General features: G+C 43.0%; 1 protein-coding gene across 1 annotated transcript; it reads left to right on the forward strand.

Moving 5' to 3' along the window:
• The first annotated feature begins 500 nt into the window (after window positions 1–500).
• On the forward strand, window positions 501–11,419 carry hapln4 (hyaluronan and proteoglycan link protein 4). Its single transcript, XM_030432365.1, has 7 exons — window positions 501–693; window positions 2,357–2,474; window positions 6,089–6,278; window positions 6,932–7,104; window positions 7,220–7,335; window positions 7,718–7,904; window positions 10,104–11,419. Exons 1-7 carry the CDS (start codon window positions 691–693, stop codon window positions 10,493–10,495), a joined length of 1,179 nt encoding a protein of 392 aa, XP_030288225.1. The 5' UTR covers window positions 501–690; the 3' UTR covers window positions 10,496–11,419.
• The last annotated feature ends 12,212 nt before the right edge of the window (window positions 11,420–23,631 follow it).

The raw sequence follows: 23,631 nt of genomic DNA on the forward strand, positions 1-23,631 counted from the left end.
GTCCAAATGCAGTCAAATGGCTTCACATACACTCACCAAAGTCACAGCTGGACAAATAGCAGAGGGAAAGAGGGAGATCAGTTTCACTCTTCACTACATTCACATGCAGGTCGCAATATATTTGATGTATTTCTTTAAATAGGCTGTGTAACAATGATGTCATCTGTACAGGCTCAGTTACTTCAGGAAGAGGAAAGTATGACTGTGTTTGCTTGTCCTTAGCTATGAGGATGTTTGGATGAATTTAATCTGTGTTGATGACACATCAGTCTTAATCTGCAGCCACAGTCTCTACGCACAGCCTCCATTCACCTGATTGCTCTTTAGTAACAACAGTGTTCTACCTGAAAGTTAAAAGATTTCACTGCATTATCTTCATGACACTGAAACCAATACGTGACACTCTCATGGGCTTCAGTAATGCACAGATCAGTGTGAAATCATTGCTGTGATTGACTCCTTCTCCAATGTGGTGTGCTGCGTCATCAGAGGACTGCGGGACCCACAAACACCGGTGGTTCCCCTGCAGTGCGAGGGATCAGCGATGGGACTGGAAAGACAGAGAGAGAGGGAGGGAGGGAGAGAGGCTGAGAGAGCTGCTGCAGAACAACATCCAGCCCGGGCTGAGGAGTTAAACGGCGCACAGCGACACGTCTGCTTCATCCAGGCATTAATCCTGTTCTGATAGCCATGGTAAGTTCTCTTCTGTGCTCTGTTGGTACGGCTCTGCTGCTGCTGCAGTTCTCTGTGCTGCAGGAATGTACATAGGACTAACCTTGAAAAAGAATGATTGCAGCAGGGCTTTTTATAGTGTGCAATGTGCATGTAAAGTGGCTGGTTTAGTGACTCTTCTTCACTGGGGCCTGTTTGGATGTTCTGTACTGCAGCAGTGCTGTTGCGTAGGATGCAATTACACACAGGTGACACTGACAATGCAGAGCTCTAGCAGTGCACACAGCTGCAGCACACATACTTGACTCCTGTATTCTGCTGCTGATGATCACATTTTGTCATCCACTCTGAAGTAAAACACAGACCTATGTCTCTGAGCGTGTTGTTGAGAGGTTGTGAATTGCAGCATCACCTTTGCAATCCATCGTGGATTTATGCTGCGCCACCGAGGATGTCACATGCTGGGTCACAAGTCTGCAACTGTAGTGTTTTGAGCAACCGCTCATCCATAACCGAGAGACATGGCTTGTCGAGATAATGAGCTCTTGACCAGAATAAGCAGCAGTTACTTCCACTAGGGGCTGTGTTTTTCAGCAAGGTGATCCTCCACTGATCACTTCTATGGGAGAGAGAAAGCTTCAAAATGTGTCGTCGCCTCTTTCCGTCCTTCTTTGTGTATGTTTAATACGCACAGCAGGCAAAAACAGACACCAGTTTTCGTCAGGATGATTCTGTCAGCATGTATTCCTTTGTTTACTCCTGGCCTCTACTGAGCCTGTTTTCCTCACAACTTCCAAACACTTTATTTTCCTTCAACTGGCACCTGGCACCAAGGATAAAAAAAAAAGAAAGAAAGTGCTAAACAAGCTTAAAGTCTTGACTATCCTCTGTGGCCTATCTACTCCTTTCATATTGTGACTGTGAGCTACACAGCTGGCACTTTAAAACCGGGATGTATAGCAGGCGGCTGCTTAAAAGCGGGACTCTCAAACCGAACACAGTCGAGTTGTCTTACCTTACTTTCTTGTTTTGAGGAAGCTGAAGTCATCAATTATCTGCTGCTTTTTGTCTCGCTCACTGAGCAGCCAATCAAGCCGACGTTCCAACACATTCATTTTGAGTTCACTCGTCAGAATTAAAGAAGACAGATGTGGATTTTGCTCAAGTTGTTTGGGATATATTATGTGTTGTTACTAAATTGGAATCCTTCATTGTGAATGTGAAGTATGTCCTTCCAGAACATTTGCACTGATGGTATTTGTTGTTTCTCCCTGGGGTGTAGCTCCTGTCCTTGGTATCTTTGCTACTCTTCACTGTTGTAGCCTTTTAGCGCTTGATTGCACTCAAGGAGCACTACAATCTTGTTTTTGTGTTGATGAAGGTTCTCAGTCGTCCAGTTCATGGTAAATCAAGTTGCTGTATTGAAGGCAACTGGACTTGCTTGAGTTCTCATTCAGGAGGCTTCTTCAGCACTTAGTAACCTGGAAGGGGAGCTGCAGGCTTTTAAACTCTGTGTGGGAGTATCCTCACAGAGTCGTTAAGGACTCGTGTGAGCTCTGTGTTTAACAGTCGTTAGGGCCACTTGTGGGTTGTTGGTCCAACCAGCCTTCATTTGTGGTTAAGGTTGTTCATTTTTCAGTAAACTAAAGTTAACCACTGTTCTCTGTTGTGTCCCTTCCTGCAGTTCTCAAAGCAGCTGTGGCCCCTGGCCTTTGTGGTTTTCATCCTGACTTCTGCCTTCTCAGTGACGTCCCTGCCTGCTGACATAGAGAAGGGAAGGAGAAAGGTGGTGCATGTGCTTGGTAAGGTCATTGTTTCTTCTTTCCTGTTTCCTATAGTTACCAGTAGCAAAGGCTCTTCATTCTGCACTGATCTGCATAGCTGCTACAGCCTGTTCTAGAAAACGTGGCAGATACACTGTTGGCTACAGAGGTGACTTTAGTGCTTCTAAATTTTATTTAGTGTTATATATAGATGACACCTGAAAAATGCTCTCGTTAACGCTTACCCTTCCAAAGAAAGAGAGGAGAAAAATGCTCACAGGTTTTCAAATTCTCATGAGGAGTCCAAGGATCGAGAAACTGTCCAGGATCATGCACTGAAACTCTATTTCAAACAGTATTCCCAGAGCCAACGCTGTGGTAACCCGAGAACTTTACTTTAATTCATTACCGAAGTTGTTATCATCCACTCTAGCACTAAGTATTCACTTGAGGATTTGAGGGTAAATCTCTAACATTTCAACTACTAAGAAAACTGATGACATCAGGGATTAAGTTAATTAACAGCATCCAAACTGGCCGTCCACATTATTTGCAACATAGACATTTAAAAGTCTTACATTTCTAAATCTTCAAAACAGACGAAACTCCTTTTTCAGCTGACTAGATATGCATTTGATACTACAAGGTCTTTGTATGCTTTATTTGTAAATACAGTCCTCTGCAGATCAAGCAAAGCAACTACAGTTGTTGGATAATGATGATGTAGTGAGTAAAAAGTACAGTTTGAAAGTTCCATACATGCTAAAAGTTGAGTTAAGCATCACACACATTTACATATATATAATATGTAATATTTCTGTATTCTAATGTCTAAAAACGATTAGGCCTTTGGTAATTATATGGTTGAGTTGTGTACTTACATCATCCTTACTGTTCGAACCAGAGAAGTCCTTCATTTTATTCAAGGTAGCAGTGTGTTTCATTTATCAATGGCCGCTTTAACATCTGGGAGAGAGTCAAAGAGTGAAGTAAGAAGTCGACAAACAAGACTGAACATAACGTGTACAAAACTTCAAACATTACCTCGTCCGTGAACCTTTCTGTCTGAGTCACGTAGATAGATTTCCAATTACAATTGTGGGTGTTGAACAGTGAGGCAGCTCCTCCTCATGAGAAAAATGAGCATACAGATCGACTCTGAAAGCATCTTCATAAGACCCATATCAAGGTTTCTTGTTGAGTGGCGACCTCTTGTGGCCCTAGTAATTATTACAGCAGCAGGGGAGGAAGTCAGCTGAAGTAGTCGGCTAACAAGTAGCTTTAGTGCCCAAACCAAACTAAGTAGTTTTAGTGCCTAAACCTAACCAAGTAGATGAAGGTCCAGTGAACCTGTAGCTGGTACGCAATGGAATTATCCAGTTTTTTAGGTTTCACGTGTTGCAATGACGACAGCCAATCCCATGATCTCACACTACGTAAATCTTTTGTTTTGACTGAGAGATCCCTAGTGGAGTAAATGACGTATTCTGGGTTTAACGTTAAAATAATATTTTTCTGAGGATAACTACATAACGAGCATGGCCCTGACCTTAGCGTTTCTCTTGAAGTCATTATAGCCTAATTATCTGTTAGCAAATGGATATGCAAAATCTAAGTCCTGTATTTACTATCCTGTTAGTTCTGTTTCCACCAACCTCATATGAAAATGATCTGGAGCTTTCAAAGTTTCTTTTTTTAGCTAGTTGTCTTTTTTCCCCAGCTGGCTGTCTGATGCTGGGCATGTAGCGTGCTATGGATTGATCAGAACCTATTTGCTCTAATTAACAGCGGCCTGCTGTTTCTAATCTGCCAGTTTTACCATGACAGTGTAACGCATGCAGACGTGCACATTATCCCAACTCCCGACACACAGGCACTCCTATCTGCAAACAGCAGCAGAAGTCGTTAACTTCAGTGCCACTGCCAGTGATGTCTGCTAAAGGTGTCTCCTTAATGAAACATGGAGTTGTTTGTCCTAACATCTGTCTGTTGCAGCGTTGCCGTCAGTGTTGGGAAATAATGTGCTTAAAGTTTTGATTAAACACCACTTGATGCTTTCGAGGCTGCTGGTGATAAACAACTTTGCAGAGTGCACCGAGCACTGACAGGACTAATTGCTGGCTGGCGTGGATAATTGTAGGTGCCTTTATCTAGTCACAACATAGCAGAAAAACCTCTTGCAGCCACTCATTAAATGTTTTAACCACACTTGTTTCGTGTGGAGTCTTTCGCTGCCTAGATACACACAAACAGAGTCTAAGTGAATGTCTGCCAAACATGCAAACTAGGTCTTTTTATTGCCCTTGTGGAAGACCAGCTCTGCGGTTTCCATTAGTTTCAGGTCTAACGGTGAATAGCTCTCGGCAGTGGTTGAGGTTCAAAATTTGGTGTCGGTAATCTGATGACAGGTCCCGGCAGAGAGTGAGTTAGCTGTTTTTCTGCTCTTGATATGCTGGATGTCGAGGTACTAATGTGACAGCTCCGGTAAACAGCACACTCTGTACTAGCTGAAGCTGATTCAATTTTGAGGGTATCTCACCGCAGTAACCCCTCACAAAGAGAATCAGGTTCGATTTCTCCTACCTACATCCACATTAAGGACTTGACTATACTTATTTGCACGGCAATGGAAAATTTGTCATGCGCTCTGTTGTATTTGCCACTTTTATTATTATTTAACCTTGATTTAACCAAGTTGCACATTAATATAGTAAAGGAAAAAACGTTGGTGCTTGTCAATGGCGGACTTGAGGGGTTGGGGCACATAAAGGGCACTTCACCACATTTTCTACTCTCAGAATTAAGTCACTTTGTTGGGGGGTTGTGACGAAAAAAAATAAATAAAAATCAACCCATTAACAGCCACATCTTTCACCTTTAAGCTTATGACAAAAACGTCTCGTAGCCCTTTCTTGGGGGGCTTGGTTGCAGGCCTCCACGAGCCCATCCAATCATTTCATTCAGCCTGTATAAAATCATTGGACCTCCCACCTGTCTGTCCACGTATGTACTCGCCTAACCACTCGTACTTTGCCTCATTGCTTCTACTAGGCTTGATATGTTGGCAAGCTAGTCGTGCAAGCTCGACAGCGGCGAGTGCTAACGACAGCCATATGCACATTCATTATGATAATATTGTGTGTTTTCTTGCATTTGAATGAGACGCACGCATTGCACTCTCAGTACACAACCCCTGAGCCGAAGAGCGAGCCTCTGCAGCAGCCACAGGCCAGTTAGCACAAAGCACACACCCACACAGCAAAGAACAGTAACTGCGGGGCTGGGTTGGCTTTTTTGGACTCAATTCTGCTTGTGTTTATGAGATTGTGACATTTAACAGTGTTGTGCCGCTAACACATCTCCCAGCTGGTCAGCAAGAGCCACGGGGCAGTCAGTGTTTGTTCAGTCTGCAGTGTGTGTACACGTGTCCTGGAGGAGTGCTTTCAAAAGTTAGCTCGCTCTCTCTGGTTTCTACAATATTACCAGCCCTAGGTTTGATGTGACATCAATCAACACCCGTTTGGAAATCAAAATAAAAGTATGAAAGTAATGAGAAAGCTGGCAAGCGAGATTAAACGGAATGTCAGATATTTATCACTCACCGCTGAAGTGCTTTGATAAAGCGGCCCTCCTTCTTCTCTTCCACCCCACAGAGGATGACACCGGAGCGGTGATAGTGCAGACAGCTCCTGGTAAAGTGGTCACACATCGCGGTGGCTCCATCACTCTGCCCTGCAGATTCCACCATGAGCCGGAGAACACTGACCCTGCTCGCATTCGAATTAAATGGACCAAAGTGACTGACGCGCTGCAGTTCGAGGACGTCTTTGTGGCACTTGGGAGGTAAAATCTGTGTCTGTGTTTTTCAAATCAACCAATTTGTATCTGTAGTTTTAATCAGTGTGTCTGTTGATTGGGGACCAATCCAACAGATGTTGATTGGATCGATTAATAGATGTTATGTACTGTCACTGCCATGCACTATAGATGCTTAGCACACCTGCAAATAGTGATATATAATGTGAGTATTTTCAAAAATGTAAGTGTTAAGCAGTGGACAGCAGGGCCAAGCCTCAATCAAACCTCTAATCGCCTGTCAAACCTACTCATTCAACTCACCCTTTCCTGTTTGTCTCCGTCCACCCTCCCTTTCTCTCCCCTTCATCCATTTACCTCTTGACCTCATCCCTCCTTCTGCCTATCCCACATCCGTGCCAGAGCGGCTAAAACTGCCTTTGCTTCCCTACATCCATTCAGCCATCCTCAATAGCCAATACGTCTCACATTTCATTAAACCTTTAGACTCACATTGTTGGCATGGTCGTTGTTGGTGAAGCCACTCGTATCATAAAAAAATACATTGCTTTTTTCATGTGGCTATAAAGTTAATGTCCAACTCTAGAGCATTTCCTAAGTTGAAGCATCTCTCAGTTATTTTGCTCATAGCAACTTTTATAGTGGTGAAAGAAAATACTGCTTTCCTCACATCTCTTCAGGCAGCAGCGTGTGTTTGGATCGTACAGAGGCCGAGTGTTTTTGGAGCAGGCTGGACCGGGCGATGCCTCAGTGATCATCCAAAATGTCACACTTGAGGACTATGGACGCTACGAGTGTGAAGTCACTAATGACATGGAGGACGACACGGGCTTCGTCAACCTCGACCTGGAAGGTCAGGAATTGAAGCTGCTGTTGTCTAGTGATAAATCAGTTCACATGAGACTGAGGTGAAATTCATCCATATAAAACCTCACACTCAATAGTTGGCCTGTTTCTGTCACCTGCAGGAGTGGTGTTCCCCTACTACCCCCGTGAGGGGCGCTATAAGCTTAACTACCACCAGGCGGAGGACGCCTGCAAACAGCAGGATGCCATTCTGGCCTCCCACTCTCAACTGCACAAGGTGAGTTTTCTGCCTCGCCTTTGGTTCAAGTGTTTGTCATGTTTGAGGCAGATTAAGAGAGACGGTCACAGATCGAGACCAAGGATTTACTTTTCATCCTTGAAAAGAGAGGCTCTCTTCTAGTTACAGCAGTGCACTTGCTTTCTACAGCCCCGAGTCATGAACTGTTTTAGAGCAGCACTAAGTCTAACATAAAGAATATGCAATATGACCAGAGCAGACGTTTTACTGCAGGTCCCTCCTCCTGTTTTAAAAAGCCATATGCATGAGAGTCCAGAGTAATGGAGTTATGTCAGAAGAGATAAAACAGATTCGTTCGGCTGTTAATAATGTGTTTAATCCTTCAGTGTGACTCACTAACCTACATTATCTCCCTCCGCAGGCCTGGCTGGAAGGGCTAGACTGGTGCAATGCTGGATGGCTGGAGGACGGCTCAGTCCAGTACCCTATCTCTCATCCCAGAGACCAGTGCGGCCGCAAGGACACTCCCGCTGGCGTTCGTAACTATGGCTACAGGCACAAGGAGGATGAGCGCTATGACAGTTTCTGCTTCACTTCCAAGCTCAACGGTGAGGAACAGAGGGAGATGTGGGTTGGCAGGCTCGGCTGTGTGCACACGCGTGTCTGTCTGTCTGAAGATCAGAAGGACTTTGTAGTCCATCAACATGATCACACGACTAAATATAAACAACCAACTGAGCTTCCAGCATCTGTGGCTCATGAATGGTAGAGAACACGACCCTGACGGAGCGGGATTGTTGTGGTGCTGTATAGAAGGAGGATATATCATCAGTGTTGGACTGCGGGGAAATTAGGCCCACGTCTCTGATCTGTGACTATGATCTCGCCGGCCTAAGGCCGTTGGATTTAGATCAGGCTGCGTTGATTCTGCCCTGCTAGGGCCACAGTGTTCTCTGGGTTCAACGCATGCGTCGCCTTTCATCTCCTTTTTCTTTGATTTACATCACGTTCCCACAGAGACTGCTAGTGTCTCTGTCACGCACACACACGCCACCTCCAGGTTCACGAACCCAAACAAACTTGGGAAAGTCGAGGCTGGGTTAGTTGCTTGCGTCATGAAAGTTGAGTTGTGCAGTCCTGGAGTCACAGCAAGTCCACATACATGAGAAGAGAACAGTTTTTATTCTGTCACTTGATTATTGAAATTGAAACCAATGACCAATGATGAGATACCAGCAGTCCATGTTTTAATATCAATATTGAGGCAGTGATAATTAAAGGTCCAATATGTAGGAATAAGCGTAAAACAACGAGATCCTTCTGCAGATATAAAGGGCTCATTCTAAGCTAACGTAAACCACCATTCTTAGCTCCAGGTGATAACACGCTACAGAGAACACAATTTTTAATATTATTTTCCATTTCTGCATATAGATCCTACTTAATTACACATGCTGGACCTTTAGTTTGATATTTTTTGGATACTTATGAGAGTTAGATAAGAAGATTGATACTACTGTCATCAGTTAGATAAAAACAGATTAACATCTCATACTGCACACAGGTCAGCTGACCCACAGTATTGATTTGACTCTTCGTTCTCTCTCCATTTTTGTGTGAATTACACAAAAACAAAAAAAAAACGATAAAACATATTAAGTAGTTGAGCTGCTCCCCTTTTGTTACGCTGTACAATAAGCCAGCTCACTTCACATTTCCCCTACGCACATGAGAGTGACACTGGTCTAATGCTCAGCAAGAAAACAAACACGTGTGCATTTCCCAAAGTATCCCAATCCTTTAAAACGCTGTGACACACAGTGCACTACTGGTTCAGGGAGTTTTTAAAGATTTCAGTTAGGTAAAAACCCGTCTTCTAGCCTGCCTTCAAGGTTTTTTTTTAGACATTCTAAAAACTGGACAGATTTTTTTTATGATCTGGATACAAGGCGGTGCTCTCCATTTCAATCATAAACAAATTAACGATAACGATTAACGAAAAAAAAGAAAGAAAAAAAAAAGAAGCAGTCCTTGTGTCTTTCCTCAGTGAGAAAAAGGGTGCATGACAGGAGCCTAAAACGATTGCTCATGGCTTCCCCTGTGTGTTAATTATTGTGGACAGTCTGTTGTGGGCAGGAGGTTTCAGCCGTGGTCATGACCGATGCCGTTGCTCAGTCCAGCTGGAAGGCATTTACTGAGGATCCCCTGGGGAAATATGAGACAATATTCTGCCTCTCTAATAGCAGCAGTCACGTAAACAAGCATAAAATCAATAGCTGAACCAAGTGCAGAGCTGAGGCTGCAAATGTGATTTCCATGATGGCAGTTTTTGTTTGGAGTCCCCACCAACCCCTTTATTCTCGGTTAGGGAGCTCCTTTATCTTTTTTACCTTATGATTCAGCTCCATTCTAATGATACAGCCAATCAAGATGCCAATTTCTCCAAAACTGCCAGGTAAAACATCTCCCCAGAGGTGACATGAAAGCAAAAATGGAAACGTTTTAAGAGACATTTTGAGCCAGCGTGCCGTTCTCCGACGGAGTTTTGCCTTTCGATTCTGAGCGGCTGCACAGGCGGTTTTTGGAGTGATTTGATATTCTGAACACAATCAGACAGAGATGCCAGGAAAACTGAGAATATCTCCCCTCAGGGCTCGGCGCGTCTCTGGGGCTTCGCTCCCTTATTCACTTCCTCTTTCTTTCCGTTTGCCCTCCTGAACAATGTGCTTGCTCTGTTTTCCTTCACCTTTTCACATGCCCTTACAACAAACACCTTCTCCTCTTCTCTCCCTCTATATCCCCCCCAGGCAAAGTGTATTTCCTCAAACGCTTTAAGAAGGTGAACTATGCGGAGGCGACGAAGGCTTGCATTCGAGATGGCTCAGTGGTGGCCAAAGTGGGTCAGCTGTACGCTGCATGGAAGTTCCAGCTTCTGGACCGCTGTGAAGCCGGCTGGCTGGAGGATGGCAGCATCCGCTACCCCATAGTCAACCCTCGCTCTCGCTGTGGAGGGTCCCAGCCCGGCGTCCGACACCTGGGCTTCCCTGATAAAAAATTCCGCCTCTACGGGGTCTACTGTTTCCGCATAAACAAGGAGGAAACGGCAGGTGGTAACAAAACGACAAAAAGCCCGACAGACAGTCTGAAAAGGAGGAAGAGCAGCAACAGCATCCCGATGAATGTCACGAGGGTGATTTAAAGTGAAAAGACTGAGAGCAGTTTTAGATTTGACTACAACAAACGTCGCCTAGCAGCCAGACTCCATTCATCGCTTTTCAAAGTAAAGCGCTCACAGACATAATGTACTCATTTTCAGATTCGCCAGAGAGAAGAAAGTGAGGCTGTGTAAAATTGAGACTGACATCTTTATTAGGGTGATTTTCCTTTCGTCTCCAGTCAGTCAATCATCTTAAGGAGTCACTCTGTTAGCACATCTGTCGCTTGGAGAACGGTAAGATTAGACAGCAGCTTGATCATCGCTCAGGCACACAGATCAGATAAGAGAGGTCTGCCATGAGGATCCCTGTTTACGTGTGTGTGTGTGTGTGTGTGTGTGTGTGTGTGTGTGTGGGGGGGGGGGGGGGGGGGTGTGAATCATAAGTTGGCCCCTGCTGTGGTTCCTGAGCCAGTTTCAGGGTGAACACACTCATTACTGGGTGAGACGGGATGAGCTGCCTGACTGTATGAAAAAAAGATCCAAGAGGCCCTGTGAGTTTCGATTGTACCAATTGTAATCGTCTTGCTTGGTTAGCGACCCTTCTTGCACAATGTGAGCCATATTTGTCATTAACTAGTCCTGGCAACCTCATCCTCAGAGCTGAACAGGCTAAGTAGTAAATGCTGCACTAGCACTGCACTTTAAACACATAGGGCTTTATTTTATGATAGCATCCTAGCTTAGACTTGAGCGAGCATGTATTGCTTGGCCGAGGCTGAATAAGCAGAAATCCACAAGCGACAGTAAAAATGCTATTTGCCTCTCATAATGCACTTCTAAGCTACCTGGGCCTCCAATGCACTGTTAATGTTACATGCAGCCACTTTTATTACAGCGTTTGCCACTGGAGAATGGATGAATGTTCTGGGAAAACAATAAATATCTTGAAAGAGTTTATTTGAACAACACGTGTTTGGATGCTGTTTTTCTTTCTATATATAACCGATAAAATTAGTGTAGAGGTATAACAAATGCAGTTGCTTCTATACACTGTACAAGTGGTCACTGAATGGTCTGATGGGTTCAAAGGAATGGACAAGAAGAAGGAAAGGAAAGATCAGGCGATCGACCCGCTGACCATGAGTTTAACAGACATCCCTCTCTGCCGGCTGAGCCACAGCCACGCCGTGTTGTCACGCGAGGTCTGTAAGAAGTGCATGCAGAGGAAACACAATTTAACAAGATTAAGGCTCATGTTCAGACTGCAGGAAAATCCATTTTGTTTCTGAAATTTGATCTTCAAGCAGACTGCATTTGCAAATGATCAGATCAGATTTTTGTGTTCACCAACCTGTCGGCACGGGTTGCTATGGGAACATCGTATGTGTCAGTAACCAAGCACGCCGTTGGTTTCCAACACCGAAGCATGAGTAAAGTCTCAGAGCAGACAATGTATTCCACTGTGACTTTCCACCACCTGTTCTGTATGGTCCTCATAAAGCTTAACATTCCGGAAGTGAAAATGCCATTCATATTCTGAATAGAGGATTCTGATTATTGGCCATGATGTTGTAACCGTCCAAAGTAGACTTACCACGAGTTTTGAGATTGTGAAACGATGGTATATGATCCTGTAGAAGACACAGGTCAGTATGATATCAACCTTGTTTTAAGAAAAACATGTTTTATTCGCGGTGTCATGGAAAAGTACTACACTACCCACAGTCCTATAGTGTAACAGCGACCTCTCTGATTGGTGGAGTTACCGTGGAAATGTTTACCGAACCTGCAAATTTCATATTCGCTAGTTACTGCTACCACCGAGACTCGTAGTGATTTTCACCCCTTTCGACAATCTTCTCCTCATCTTTTAAAAATAAAACGCCGAAGGTCCGAAAATGAAATCATGGTAGCTCTGTGGTAAACGATTGTAGAGTTCAGTGGTAGCAGTAACTAGCGAACATGAAATTGGAGGGTTTTAGCAGATTTTTTTTTTTTGCTCCAAATTAAATGTTTTATGGTCAGGATTCATCTCATAGTTTATTGGCTTGGTTTCAGGCTTAAAACTCTTTATATAAGGATTTTATGAAACGTAGGTGGAGTGAATGAATGGGAAATTAACTTCTGGAACCGGAGCCGTTAAAAGAATGGGCAGTGATTGTTGAGTTCTATACTGATCGTCCAGCAGCAGCACGGATTCTGCTCGGCAGCGGTGATGCACTTCTGTGACTCTGGACTGATCTAGTTTAGCCTGTTAGCATGCTAACATTTGCTAATTACCTTTTTAAGTCAGTACAGCTCAGGCTGTTGGAAATGTCATTAACAGATCCAAACAGAATCTGCAGATTATTCATGATTTATTTTTTGACAGGTCTCAGCAGTGAGCCAGAATGAAAACCTGCTGAGTTCAGTGGAATGTTTCTTTAATTGTAAAGTGAAGATAACAAAGATTGTTTTTGAGCAAAAATAAGCAAACATAATACATTAAACCAACCTAAAATGATCTCAAGCAGGTTAATATATACATTTAGTAGACAAGGCAAGGCAAGTTTATTTGTATAGCACAATTCAGACACAAGGCAACTCAAAGTGCTTTACAGGCACACACAAATTACATTAAAAGACATAAAAATGTCATTTAAAAGACATTAGAAAACATTAAAAGTAGCATTTTAAAACAAGTAAAAACATTAAGAAACAAACTGCAAGAGAAGAGAGTAGACTGAAATAGAAAAGCTGTAAAAGAAACAAGACTGTAGAGTCAGAGTCATAATGCAGTTCAAAGACTTGAATTGCTTCAGTTAAAAGCAGTGGCAAAAAGAAATGTTTTAAGTCTTGATTTAAAAGAGGTGAGAGTTGGAGCAGACCTGCAATTTTCAGTACTTCAAATCTTTGACATATTGTCGCACTGCACCTCAAATTGTGATCTTAACGCTAACTGAAAATAATACGACTGTCCTGCACATGCACAACACATGTGTTAATGTTCTGAGTTTTACAAGCAGCTACTCATTTAAAATCTGCAGTTATTGAATCTGCGGCCAGTGTGTGGGCCTGGTCATTAATTATACAGGTATTTAATTATAAACCAAAGCATTGATCAAATTAAAAATGATGAAAAGTCAATCGATCGTCACAGATGATTCAGTCTCGACAGAGGGCCGACAGATCGATAGACCAACCAGTAGATGTCTGCTGCCATCAGAGGATCATCACAGTGTTCTCCAAACAGTGCATCTTGTCAACCAAGACTCAGCAGACGTAGTCAGCTGTCTCATGGCGCTTCTACCTTTGTGTAATTAACAGTAATAGAACAATTACGTGAGCAGGAATCAAAGCTGGCGAGCGATGAATGTTTCCAGTCTGGAGTGTGTGTGTGTGTGTGTGTGTGTGTGTGTGCGTGGCTCTGCCTCCTCGTGTGTTCGACTGTTTTGCCAGAGAGAGACACTGCTTAGAAGTGAACCTGGCTCTGAGTGGGAGCGTTTTGGTGTTTCGCCAGCACAACAGAACAAACCGTGTCATCGCCATAGCAACCTGGCGGCATATGATTAAAGTCAAGTTCATCGAAAGTCCAACGTCATGAAATAATTGCTGTGAATGACGAACTTAAGCAAATTACAAAGGAGAAAATAAATAAATCCTGACTGTTTGCAGAATATTGTCAGCTTTGTGATTTCTCACAGGGAAAATGAGGCTCCAGAATGACCTCGATGATCAAAGTTGATGATTTTAATGATTCGCTGAGTACTCTCACCAGCCCCATTAGTCTGTCCGACTGCGTGAATTCAGAGTCACATCCACTAAATTAATAAGCAAAGTCCTGCTTGATGCACTGTGACATCTATAATTTATGGCGCATTATGCATTCTGCATTTCAGTAGTGAAGCAATTTAGATGTTTTTTTATGTGCTCAGGATTGTGATGGTTACCCTCTTGAAATTCACTTTGCCTGGTGTTTAACGGCTAACTCCATCTTATGTAAGAGCGAGGTCGTCGCGAAATAGCGGCCGCTACTTCACATTTTGACTGCCAGCACTCTGGCAGCCAGAATTGATGCATGTGTATGCGGCGTGCCTTTGTTAGAGGGATTATTGAAGGTAATAGTAGCTACATGTTGGGCCAAAGAAACAACACATTCCACAGATGGAGAGCTCAACAGACCAGGCAGGAGAAAATCCTCATGGGACAGAACATTAGAGAGGTGCTGGCCTTGATTAAAGCTCCCTCGCACTTCCTTTATTCGACGACTAAAGAAAAAATGTAAAGACACGGTGATAGAAGACAGGCAGGTAGAAAGATGGAGGCGCTGAACGACAAGTGATTGAACCCTTTAAACGAGACCGCTCTGGAGATGACAGGGCTGTCTTCATCTCATCAGACTTCCTTGTCGCCTTTTTCTTTGGAGCACGAAATTAAATTAGATGAACCCTATAACGACAGAGTGCTGCCACATAGTAAATACAAAGAGATGGCTCTCACCGGCCGCTCATTTATCAGCTTGTGACAGAGGTCAGGGCCTACGGAACAAGCCGGAGATAAAAGCAGAGAAGAGGCGTTTAGTCACAAAAAAGCTACAGAAAATGCTGAATGATTGGATTAATTATGGTCAAATATATAATGATATAAGTGATTATGCTCGGTTAGACCTCTTCCCTGCACAGACTGATGATGTCTCCCCGATTCTCCTGCCAGGTTCCTTTCGCTGGTTCCACAAATGACACCTCCTTGTTTATTTTCCCACATCTATAAAATGTGCAGCATCTTCAGAAACACCTCTCACCCTGGCCACAGACTCTTTGCCCTCCCCTCCTCTGGGGGGCGCTACCGGATTCTCTGGTTCAGGAGCAGCCTTTTCCCTGATTTGTACCTTTTCTCCTTTAGGTTGTTACTTTATTTGAGGTTTTGTGGTTTTACTTTCAGATTTGGGGGATTCTTGGTGTTTTTTTTATTTATTTTATTTTATATTTTTTGGTTTATTCAGTTTTTGTTAAATAAAGCTCTCCTTTTGTTCTATCATACACCAGATTGCAACCCAAAGCAATGAGAGAGTAACTGAAGGCAGGTTAGTCAAACACATTGATACATTTGATGCATTTTAAATTTTCTAGGAAAAAACCCATCAAACCTTTAGTATGTCAGTGACTCGGATAACTAAGCTAAGCTTAACTAGTAGCCTAATCTTTGCAGCACTAGTTTGGCTGTTTTGTCCTGAATAAGCAACTGCCTCATTTATATGGGATAACATAAATTAATTACCAAAGATGTGATGTCATCAAAACTGATTTTTTCATTTTCAAGAAACAAGTCAGAAAGTTAATTTAGCTACAGCTAAGGCTAGTTGTTGCAATATCACCAGCTAGCTTTAACTTAACACTGTGGCTTTGGGTCTTTTTAGTGGTAAACGGAGAAAACTGACATAAAACTTTCTTATAAAAATACTTTCATGGTAAAATTAATTAGTCACAAAAGTCACATTTTAGTACTAAATACGAATGGTAGTTTGGCTTTGAAGGGTAGAATATGGAGGGTATATACAGTGTAGAGTGATTTTTGACACAGCCATAGACTTTTCTTAACGTTTCTTAACCCTGCAATCCTTTTTAAGTCAGAGGTCGATATTTTTGAGTTGGTATTCCCAACTTTAATCTATATATATCTATATGACACAATCGCCTGCAGCAGGCTGTGGTACAAGTGTTTATAGAGGGACTGATTAGCAAACATCACGAGGCCGGAGGAAAGGGTATTTCTGCTCTCTGTTCACTGTGTTTGCCAGCATTTTACTGTGACATCACATGTTAGTCAGTGACGTTGGACCTGCTGGATCTTGTTTCCAACTTGAATGACCATCCAATTGAGTTCTTTCTAGTTTCTGTATTGATTGCAACATTATTGGAGGCCTTATTTTGCATGAAACCCTACCAAGTTCAGCTTTGCAGTATGCCCAGAGTGTGGATTGTCACAGGTCATTAGGTTTACAGGACAAAATAAGGTAACTCAACTTGTAGAAGTAAAAAATAAATAAAATAAAATAAAACTGTCCCAAACTTGTCTGATAGCCTTGAGTCAATAATACCAAAATCTGGGGGAGTAAAGAGAAAATATTGATTTGGTGAGGTTTCATCTCAAATAAAGAAGCAACTCGACACCAATTTGTGCTGCTGTGTTTTTTTTCTAATCGATCTACAGTAAGCGAAGAATGAAAACTACATACAAGACTTCACTCTAAAGTATTTCAGGCCTTTATCATGGGGAAAATGGGTAAGAGTGTACAAAGCATCTGACAGGTTAATTGTGTCATTCAGCATTCACATTATCTTGCGTTTCCTTCACATGTCTCCGTCTGTCCTCACTTTTTACTCTCCATGTCAGCACCATCTTGTGGTCTGCTTCACAGCCACACTTACGATGTGATATTTTGGTTCTTTTCACAGTTAATTATTAGAAGCCAGGAGCATCCACAGAGCCCTGATGTATATCACACGAAAATTAAATACAGACTCATCACAGACGACCAGATATAAAGGAACAGTTCAACCCCCAAAAAATTACATTGAGTTATAAGTTTTTTTCTTTTTCTTTTTTTTTTTAATGCCGAAAGCTCCACTTCAGTTACTGAGTTAAAAGTGTTGTCATGCAGCCTGTCTGAGGTGGGTGCAAAGGCTCGATTACCTGTCATCTTTTAAAATCCATTTGGGATGTCTAGGCTTCCGTAGAGTCTCCATCTACTTCAGTCGATTAGGAGAATGCTGCACCGCCGTTTTGCTGTTGAGTTCCAGAAATATTTTGTGGACTACGGCATTTAACCTGAATTCCCATCGGCACAGGGGGGAACAGATAATGACAGAATTTTTTTTTTTTTTTCTTTTTGATTACACCATTTTTCCACCTCATTTATGCCTTGAAAAACCATACAGATAGTGAGGTTCTGATACCGAAAATCTGAATATTTGTCTTTTTTCCCCAGCATACATCAAGCCACAGGAATGTTGGCTCGTAGCCTGATTGCAAATAATTCATTGATCCATCGCCCATTAATGCTATAATAAAGAGAGTCCTCATTATAGTCTGGAAACTGCTGAAATCCTTCCTCAGTCCTTCCCGACAGATATGCTTTAGTGTTAAGATGTGGGCAATGCGACGCTCAGTGATTATCCCCGCAGGAATTAAGTTTTGCTCCGCGTCAGACCTCAACATTGTTATGATTGAACACACCAACAGATGCCATAACCACACCAAATTAGCCCACGGGAAATAGCTTCTGAAATTACCCCATCTCGCTAAATGATCTCCCTTAATGCCTCATGCATTCTCTGTGTAATTCAGCTGGACCGTGCTGCTGCTGAATCCGATACGTACTGTGCATTGAGAGCGGTTTGGTTTTCGCAGAGATGGGTAATGGGCCAAATTGTGAGAGGTTTCCCCCGGAGTAGGGGGGCATATTAAACAGGCTGCAGTGTTGAGTTAATTGAAAGTGTTAACCATCTGATGGAGCGCGAGGTGGCTAATGAATGGGAGTCTGTGCTCTGTCATCTATAGATGCCTCTGAATTAAAAAAAATAGTGCGCTTTACTTTTCACCATGCAGTCCAGCCTCCGACTTCCTTATTAGCTCCACACTTTGGTAGCGAGTTGTCACACTCACACATCAGGCGGGGAAGGAGGGGGTGGGGGAGTCTTGCGGTTTACAACGATCCCAGATTTGGTCGAAAGAGAATAGCGGGAGGTTAATGAAACAGTTCAAACCATTTGTGTGAGAATGAGGTTCTGGGAGAGAGAAAGAGAGAGAGAGAGAGAGAGAAAGAGGGGAAGGAGAGATGAAGGAAAGCAGGCAGCCTCAGCAGAAACACAAAGTCACAGGGAAGGACAGAGTGAAAGGCTGGCAGGGAAAAGCAACACAGAGAATAAGATGTGTGGAGGAGAGATAGGTGAGAGAAAAGAGGGGTTTGAGGGAATAAAATGAAGGCAGAGAGATAAGAGAGAAAAAGGAGAGGGGAGAGGCAGGAAACATCAGGAATGAATACCGGAATTGAGGGAGGCTCACCCTGCACAGGCAAGAAGAAATTGGCTGGTCAGTGAGCTATTGTGGTCCTGCAGGAGGGGGGGCGAAAGTATAGAGTGGCTGGAGAAGTGCTCAAACCGCTGAACCTTATCTCACCTCGGTCACAAAAAAACCCAGTCCCACAACACCTACAATTTCACTTCATGGCCTGTGCGCACTTTCATCTCTCAGGGATCTTCGAGTAACTTTCCCCAAGACGGAAGCCGGCGTGAAGTTGCAAACTTCTGACCTTGAGAAGTGTTGAGACGGATTGGAGTTGTTGTGTCGATGCGGTAACACTTCCTGTTAGGTGGCTATCTCACATCTTTCTGAGTGAATATTTCATAAGCTCATTAGGCTTTTTCCACAGCACACTGCAGCTTGCTGCACAGATAAGTGTAAAGTCCAGAGAAGAGTTGTTATTCCGGAGGAGTCGAGAGCAAAAAAAGAAAGCAGCTCCCCTCGTCTTTTCTGATCCCGAGACGTGAAAATTCAGCTTGTTCGTTTGCCTCGTTTCCGGTTCAAGAAACAAGCCTCCCGCCAGGCGATGTATGAGCCAGTTGTTTTTCGGACAGAAGGGTCATTTGCATTCCGACTGTAAACAAGCACATTTAGCGGAGGCGAACCGAGACCAGCCTGTCTCGGCGGTATCAGCTGGTTTGCTTTGCCCCGCACCTGAGCGCTACTGTGGTGTCGACACAGGGTTTGCCCAAAGGAACCAAAGCTGAGACTGAAACCCTCCAGGTTTCGAAACATCTTGTCCAAATTAGCTGGTTGCAAATTCAACCAAAGTTTAAAAGTACTCACAATGCAAAAAGCATTATTATCACATATGCAGCAACATGTACATAGCATTTCACCGCTGTATTGATCAAGGTGGAGCGAATAGTGACAGCTTTACAGTTTCATTCAGGGAACATTATTTTATTTCAGACGATCTCCTTTATGAGAGGTGAGAGTTATGGTGGTCTGTTTCATGTTTTCTTTCAACACTTCTGCTCTGAATTTCTGAGTTCCTCCAGCTGAATGATGATGAAAGACAGCTTTTCTTTTTCCGCATCATACTGTTACATGCAGCAGTGGAAAGTCAACTAAGAACATCGACTCAAGTACTTTTACTTACTTCCATTTTTTCCCACCTAACACTTCTTCACCACTAACCTGCAGAGGAAAAAAATTATACTTTTTACACCACTACATTATTTACTTTATTACAGTGCTGGCAGATTAGGATTTTTCATATAAAACCATATGAGAGGTGTTTTTATACCTTACAAACGTTTTCAAACTTATCCAACATTTCCCAAAAAAACGAAGATTAGAGAAAAGTTAAAAAAAAAAAGAAAAAAAATCATTGTCAGATTTATCTCGTGACCCTCTGGAGGGGCCCAACCCATAGATTGATATCCACTCAACTAAACTACCTAGTAAAACGCTAATTACACATTGTTACGACAGATATTACAATCCAGTATGTCATATACAAAATACATAATTATAATCAACAATAATGTTTAAGTTACACAGCCATTTTGCAGCAGAATCAATACTAAATATTCCTTCCACTACTGGCTATGATGAAGTTATGCTGCTGGCAAATGTTCCACCGATGAACCTGAATGTCCTTTCGGCGTCTCATAAGACCATGTGTAGCCGTGCATGCACGATACAGTAAATAACACAGCTGAGTGTTCACGCTTCAGTCTCTAAAAAATCGTCATAATTTAAAGGCTGATCGTACGCAAACTCTTGATCTGAAAAGTAACAGTTAGATTCGCATAAAATGGAAATACTCTGGTAAAGTCCTGTGTGCAAGTGGTGGTAGAGTTCTGGAGTAGATGTACTTAGTTACTTTCCATCTGTGTTGAAGGATGAGTTAAAAGCAGCTCAATAAAGCCAGATTTCTGGATCATCAGCTGGTGTCACGTCACACAACACTGCACAAAGTACACACAGCTGGCGAAGCAGAATGCGAGGGCGGTGGTGTATGAAAGACCTGGCTCGGGATCATGTGTCTGCTGGCTTTGCCTCTCAGGTCAGACCGTCACAAAGAGACACACACACACACACACACACACACACACACACACACACACACACACACACACACACACACACAAACACACACACACACCAACACACACACACACACACACACGTTTGAACCGTTAGAGTAATAAAAAAAAAAAACCTGCTGAGGCGCTGCCATCTTTAGGTTGGGCATGAATGCAGATTAATGGGTGAAGCTATTCGACAACCTGGCTGCTGTAAAGATGAGGAAGATAAATGGGGTTAAGATGCATATTAATCCTTTTTCTTTCATTATTTGGATAAGCGGCTTGGTGTGCGTTTGTGGATAGAGAGAGTGAGAGAGAGAGAGAGAGAGAGAGAGAGAGAGAGAGAGAGAGAGAGAGAGAGAGAGAGAGAGAAAATGAAGTGTGCTTTTCGCCTGCAGCCTCTTATGTGTATGTGCGAGATAAAGACAGACAGTAATTCTGGAAGGAAACGAGTCGGAGCGGCGTCGAGGTTCAGTGAGAGACTGCCAGGCCTAAGATGATGCTAAACCCCTTGTTGCTTTTCATAATCTTCTTGAACTTTGGCGGCGGCATTAGGAGATAACGCGGGATAATACCAGAGATCCCCATCGATTGGCCATGCCTGCCAGATGAGCCTGATATCACGACCGAAGAACAAGGTTATGATGAGCGGGCTTTTCATGCTCCTAATTAATCTGCTCATCTCAAAACTAAGTTGTATGACAGGAATTGGGACAAATCTGGTGCAGAAATAGCATGTTTTTTAAGCCTTTTCATTGGTTTATTACGAGAAAGTTTCGATGGTATGTTTATGTGCATGCTGGTCCTCGGAACAGAACATTCCAGGGGCTCAGGACGATGTGCCGGTGAGTGTTTGGAGTGCGGCTCCAAGTGGCAGGAACAGATCTGTCGCCGCTGCACGGCAACAGAGGAGAGCTGAAGGTCATTTTCGGCTGTGAATTTAAGAGAAAAAACCCGTTAAGCAGCCTTAATGAGCGCCGTCCTTGGAGCGGGGCGAGCTGAGCGAAAACATCAGTCAGGCAGCCGGCAACAGAGGAAGTAGATGTGAAAGAGATGCTATATTCAGTGTGATTGATTGTGAAAAACAGAACCCGGCACCGTGGCTTCTTCTGGTGCTTCGGAATAATAATGCAATGAGTCGGATATCAAAGGAGATGAGAGGAGAAAGAGACAGGAGGCTGTGTTTTTTACAGGAGACGGTGCTGCGTGGCGATGAAACCACCCATTGATAAGAGAGGACTCATCAGAGGAAGTCCAGGTGAACGGAAGGTCTCGGAGGTTAGACCGCACAACAGTAGGCGTATTCACAGGCTGTTCGCTGCCAAAACAGAATCTCGCTTTCTTTATTTCTCCTTCCCCTTTCACCCTCTTACCGTTGATCCCTCTCTCTTCTGTCTCCTCCTTCCTGTCCTTCGCCTCCTCCCACTCTTTCTCACCCGTGCCGCTGAGGGATTTGCACCCAGTGAACTACGCTGTTACTTGAACTATGCCAATACGGAGAGGAAAAAAAAATTGAAAAAATGCAAAGTTGTATTTGTTTTGTTGCTATCTTGGCAGGGGAAAAAATATATATATATATTTTTCCTAATCCGAAGAGATTTGGAAATGCATCTCCTCAACAAGGTCAGAGAGGAGCAGATTGTTCTCCCGCTAAAAAAAAACCAGCAGCTCAGAGCAAAACTGAATCTCTAACGTACAGAGGAGCACGAGGATAGCAGGAGAGCAGGAGAATACACAAATGAACGGCGGAGGGAGAACGAGTAGTTTTTTTTGCATTCGCTTTGAATTTTTATAGGACTGGAGTAACAAACTCCCGAGAATGCGGACGATGCAATCAATTCTGCACAAATAGATGTGCGGGAACAGAAGAACGCCGCCCTCGGCTAGATCAGCGCGTTTCGTTCTTGTGCTTAATCATTTCAATTGGTCGGCCCTCTTGTTGCCCCGGGTTTTAAAACCTTTACAGGGTGTTGAAAAGGTTTGAAAACTCTCAAGTTTTCTTTTGTTCTTCCAAGATGAAAAGAAGCATGTTGTACTTTTCATAAAGATTTCATAAGAAGCAAACTTTGAATAAGATTCTTTGAGTGCACAGTATCTATCTATCTATCTATCTATCTATCTATCTATCTATCTATCTATCTATCTATCTATCTATCTATCTATCTATCTATCTATCTCAGGGCTTGACGCTAAGCTTTTTTCCAAGTAGCACTGTGCTACCATGCTGAAAAATTTAGTAGCACACAACATTTTTTAGTAGCACAATGAAAATTCAGCAATTTTCGTAAAAACGTCATTTTCAAACAAATAAAGTACTTATTTAGCCTAATCCTAACCCTGTAGACTAATTTTAATGTTATAACTGGCTCTTTTAAACTGGAAGAATGTCCCTGCTCCAGCAGTCAACATAGTCTGGTCTCCTGACCCGCTTGGAACTAAGCCACCTCTCTACGGCTGGACTTGGGTCATAGCTCTCCAGTGGAGGCCCCTCGAGGATGATGCGCATCAGGTCCTCTGTTGTGGACACGGCCAGGCTGCTTCGTGTGGAGGTCTTAAAGCTTCACAACTACAGTGCCCCGGCTGCCTCCCAGTGTCCAACATAACATTTTTTTCTTACTGGCCCGCTTGGCCAGTAGATTCTAGTTTTACTGGCCCCATGTGTAATTATAGTGGCCCAGCCACAAAAAAATTAAAATAACTGTTTTTCTGGAAAAAAAAAGACTTGTTTATAAACTGAAATTGTTCCCATTTAATTGTTTGGAGAGTCTGTCCCTGCAAAATCAGTATGATCTGGTAGTGGTGGCAAAAAGTAATAGGGGTTTGCGTTATAACAAGTATTACAATTTCAAAATTGAAATTACAACATATTTAATATTTTGAGATGTATCATTTCTCTCACTCGTATAATTATGTTATCATTTTTCAGGTGATTGCTTTTCTGAAAGCACTGTACAAACAGTACCATTAATTATCCCAAAGTGGAGGGATCAGTATACCTGGATCATTTTTTAAAGGCACCTATAATAACCACACCCTGACATGTAAATGTGACATCTGTCTTGATTCATTTAATTTAACTTA

This window comes from Sparus aurata, chromosome 11 (genome assembly GCF_900880675.1).
Source record: "Sparus aurata chromosome 11, fSpaAur1.1, whole genome shotgun sequence".
NCBI classification, from domain to species: Eukaryota; Metazoa; Chordata; class Actinopteri; order Spariformes; family Sparidae; genus Sparus; species Sparus aurata.

Bases quoted from the DNA above. Each gene is read 5' to 3' on its own strand.
- hapln4 (XM_030432365.1), top strand. The intron at 6,279-6,931 runs GTAAAATCTGTG...ACATCTCTTCAG, and splicing joins GTCTTTGTGGCACTTGGGAG to GCAGCAGCGTGTGTTTGGAT. The intron at 7,905-10,103 runs GTGAGGAACAGA...TATCCCCCCCAG, and splicing joins CTTCACTTCCAAGCTCAACG to GCAAAGTGTATTTCCTCAAA.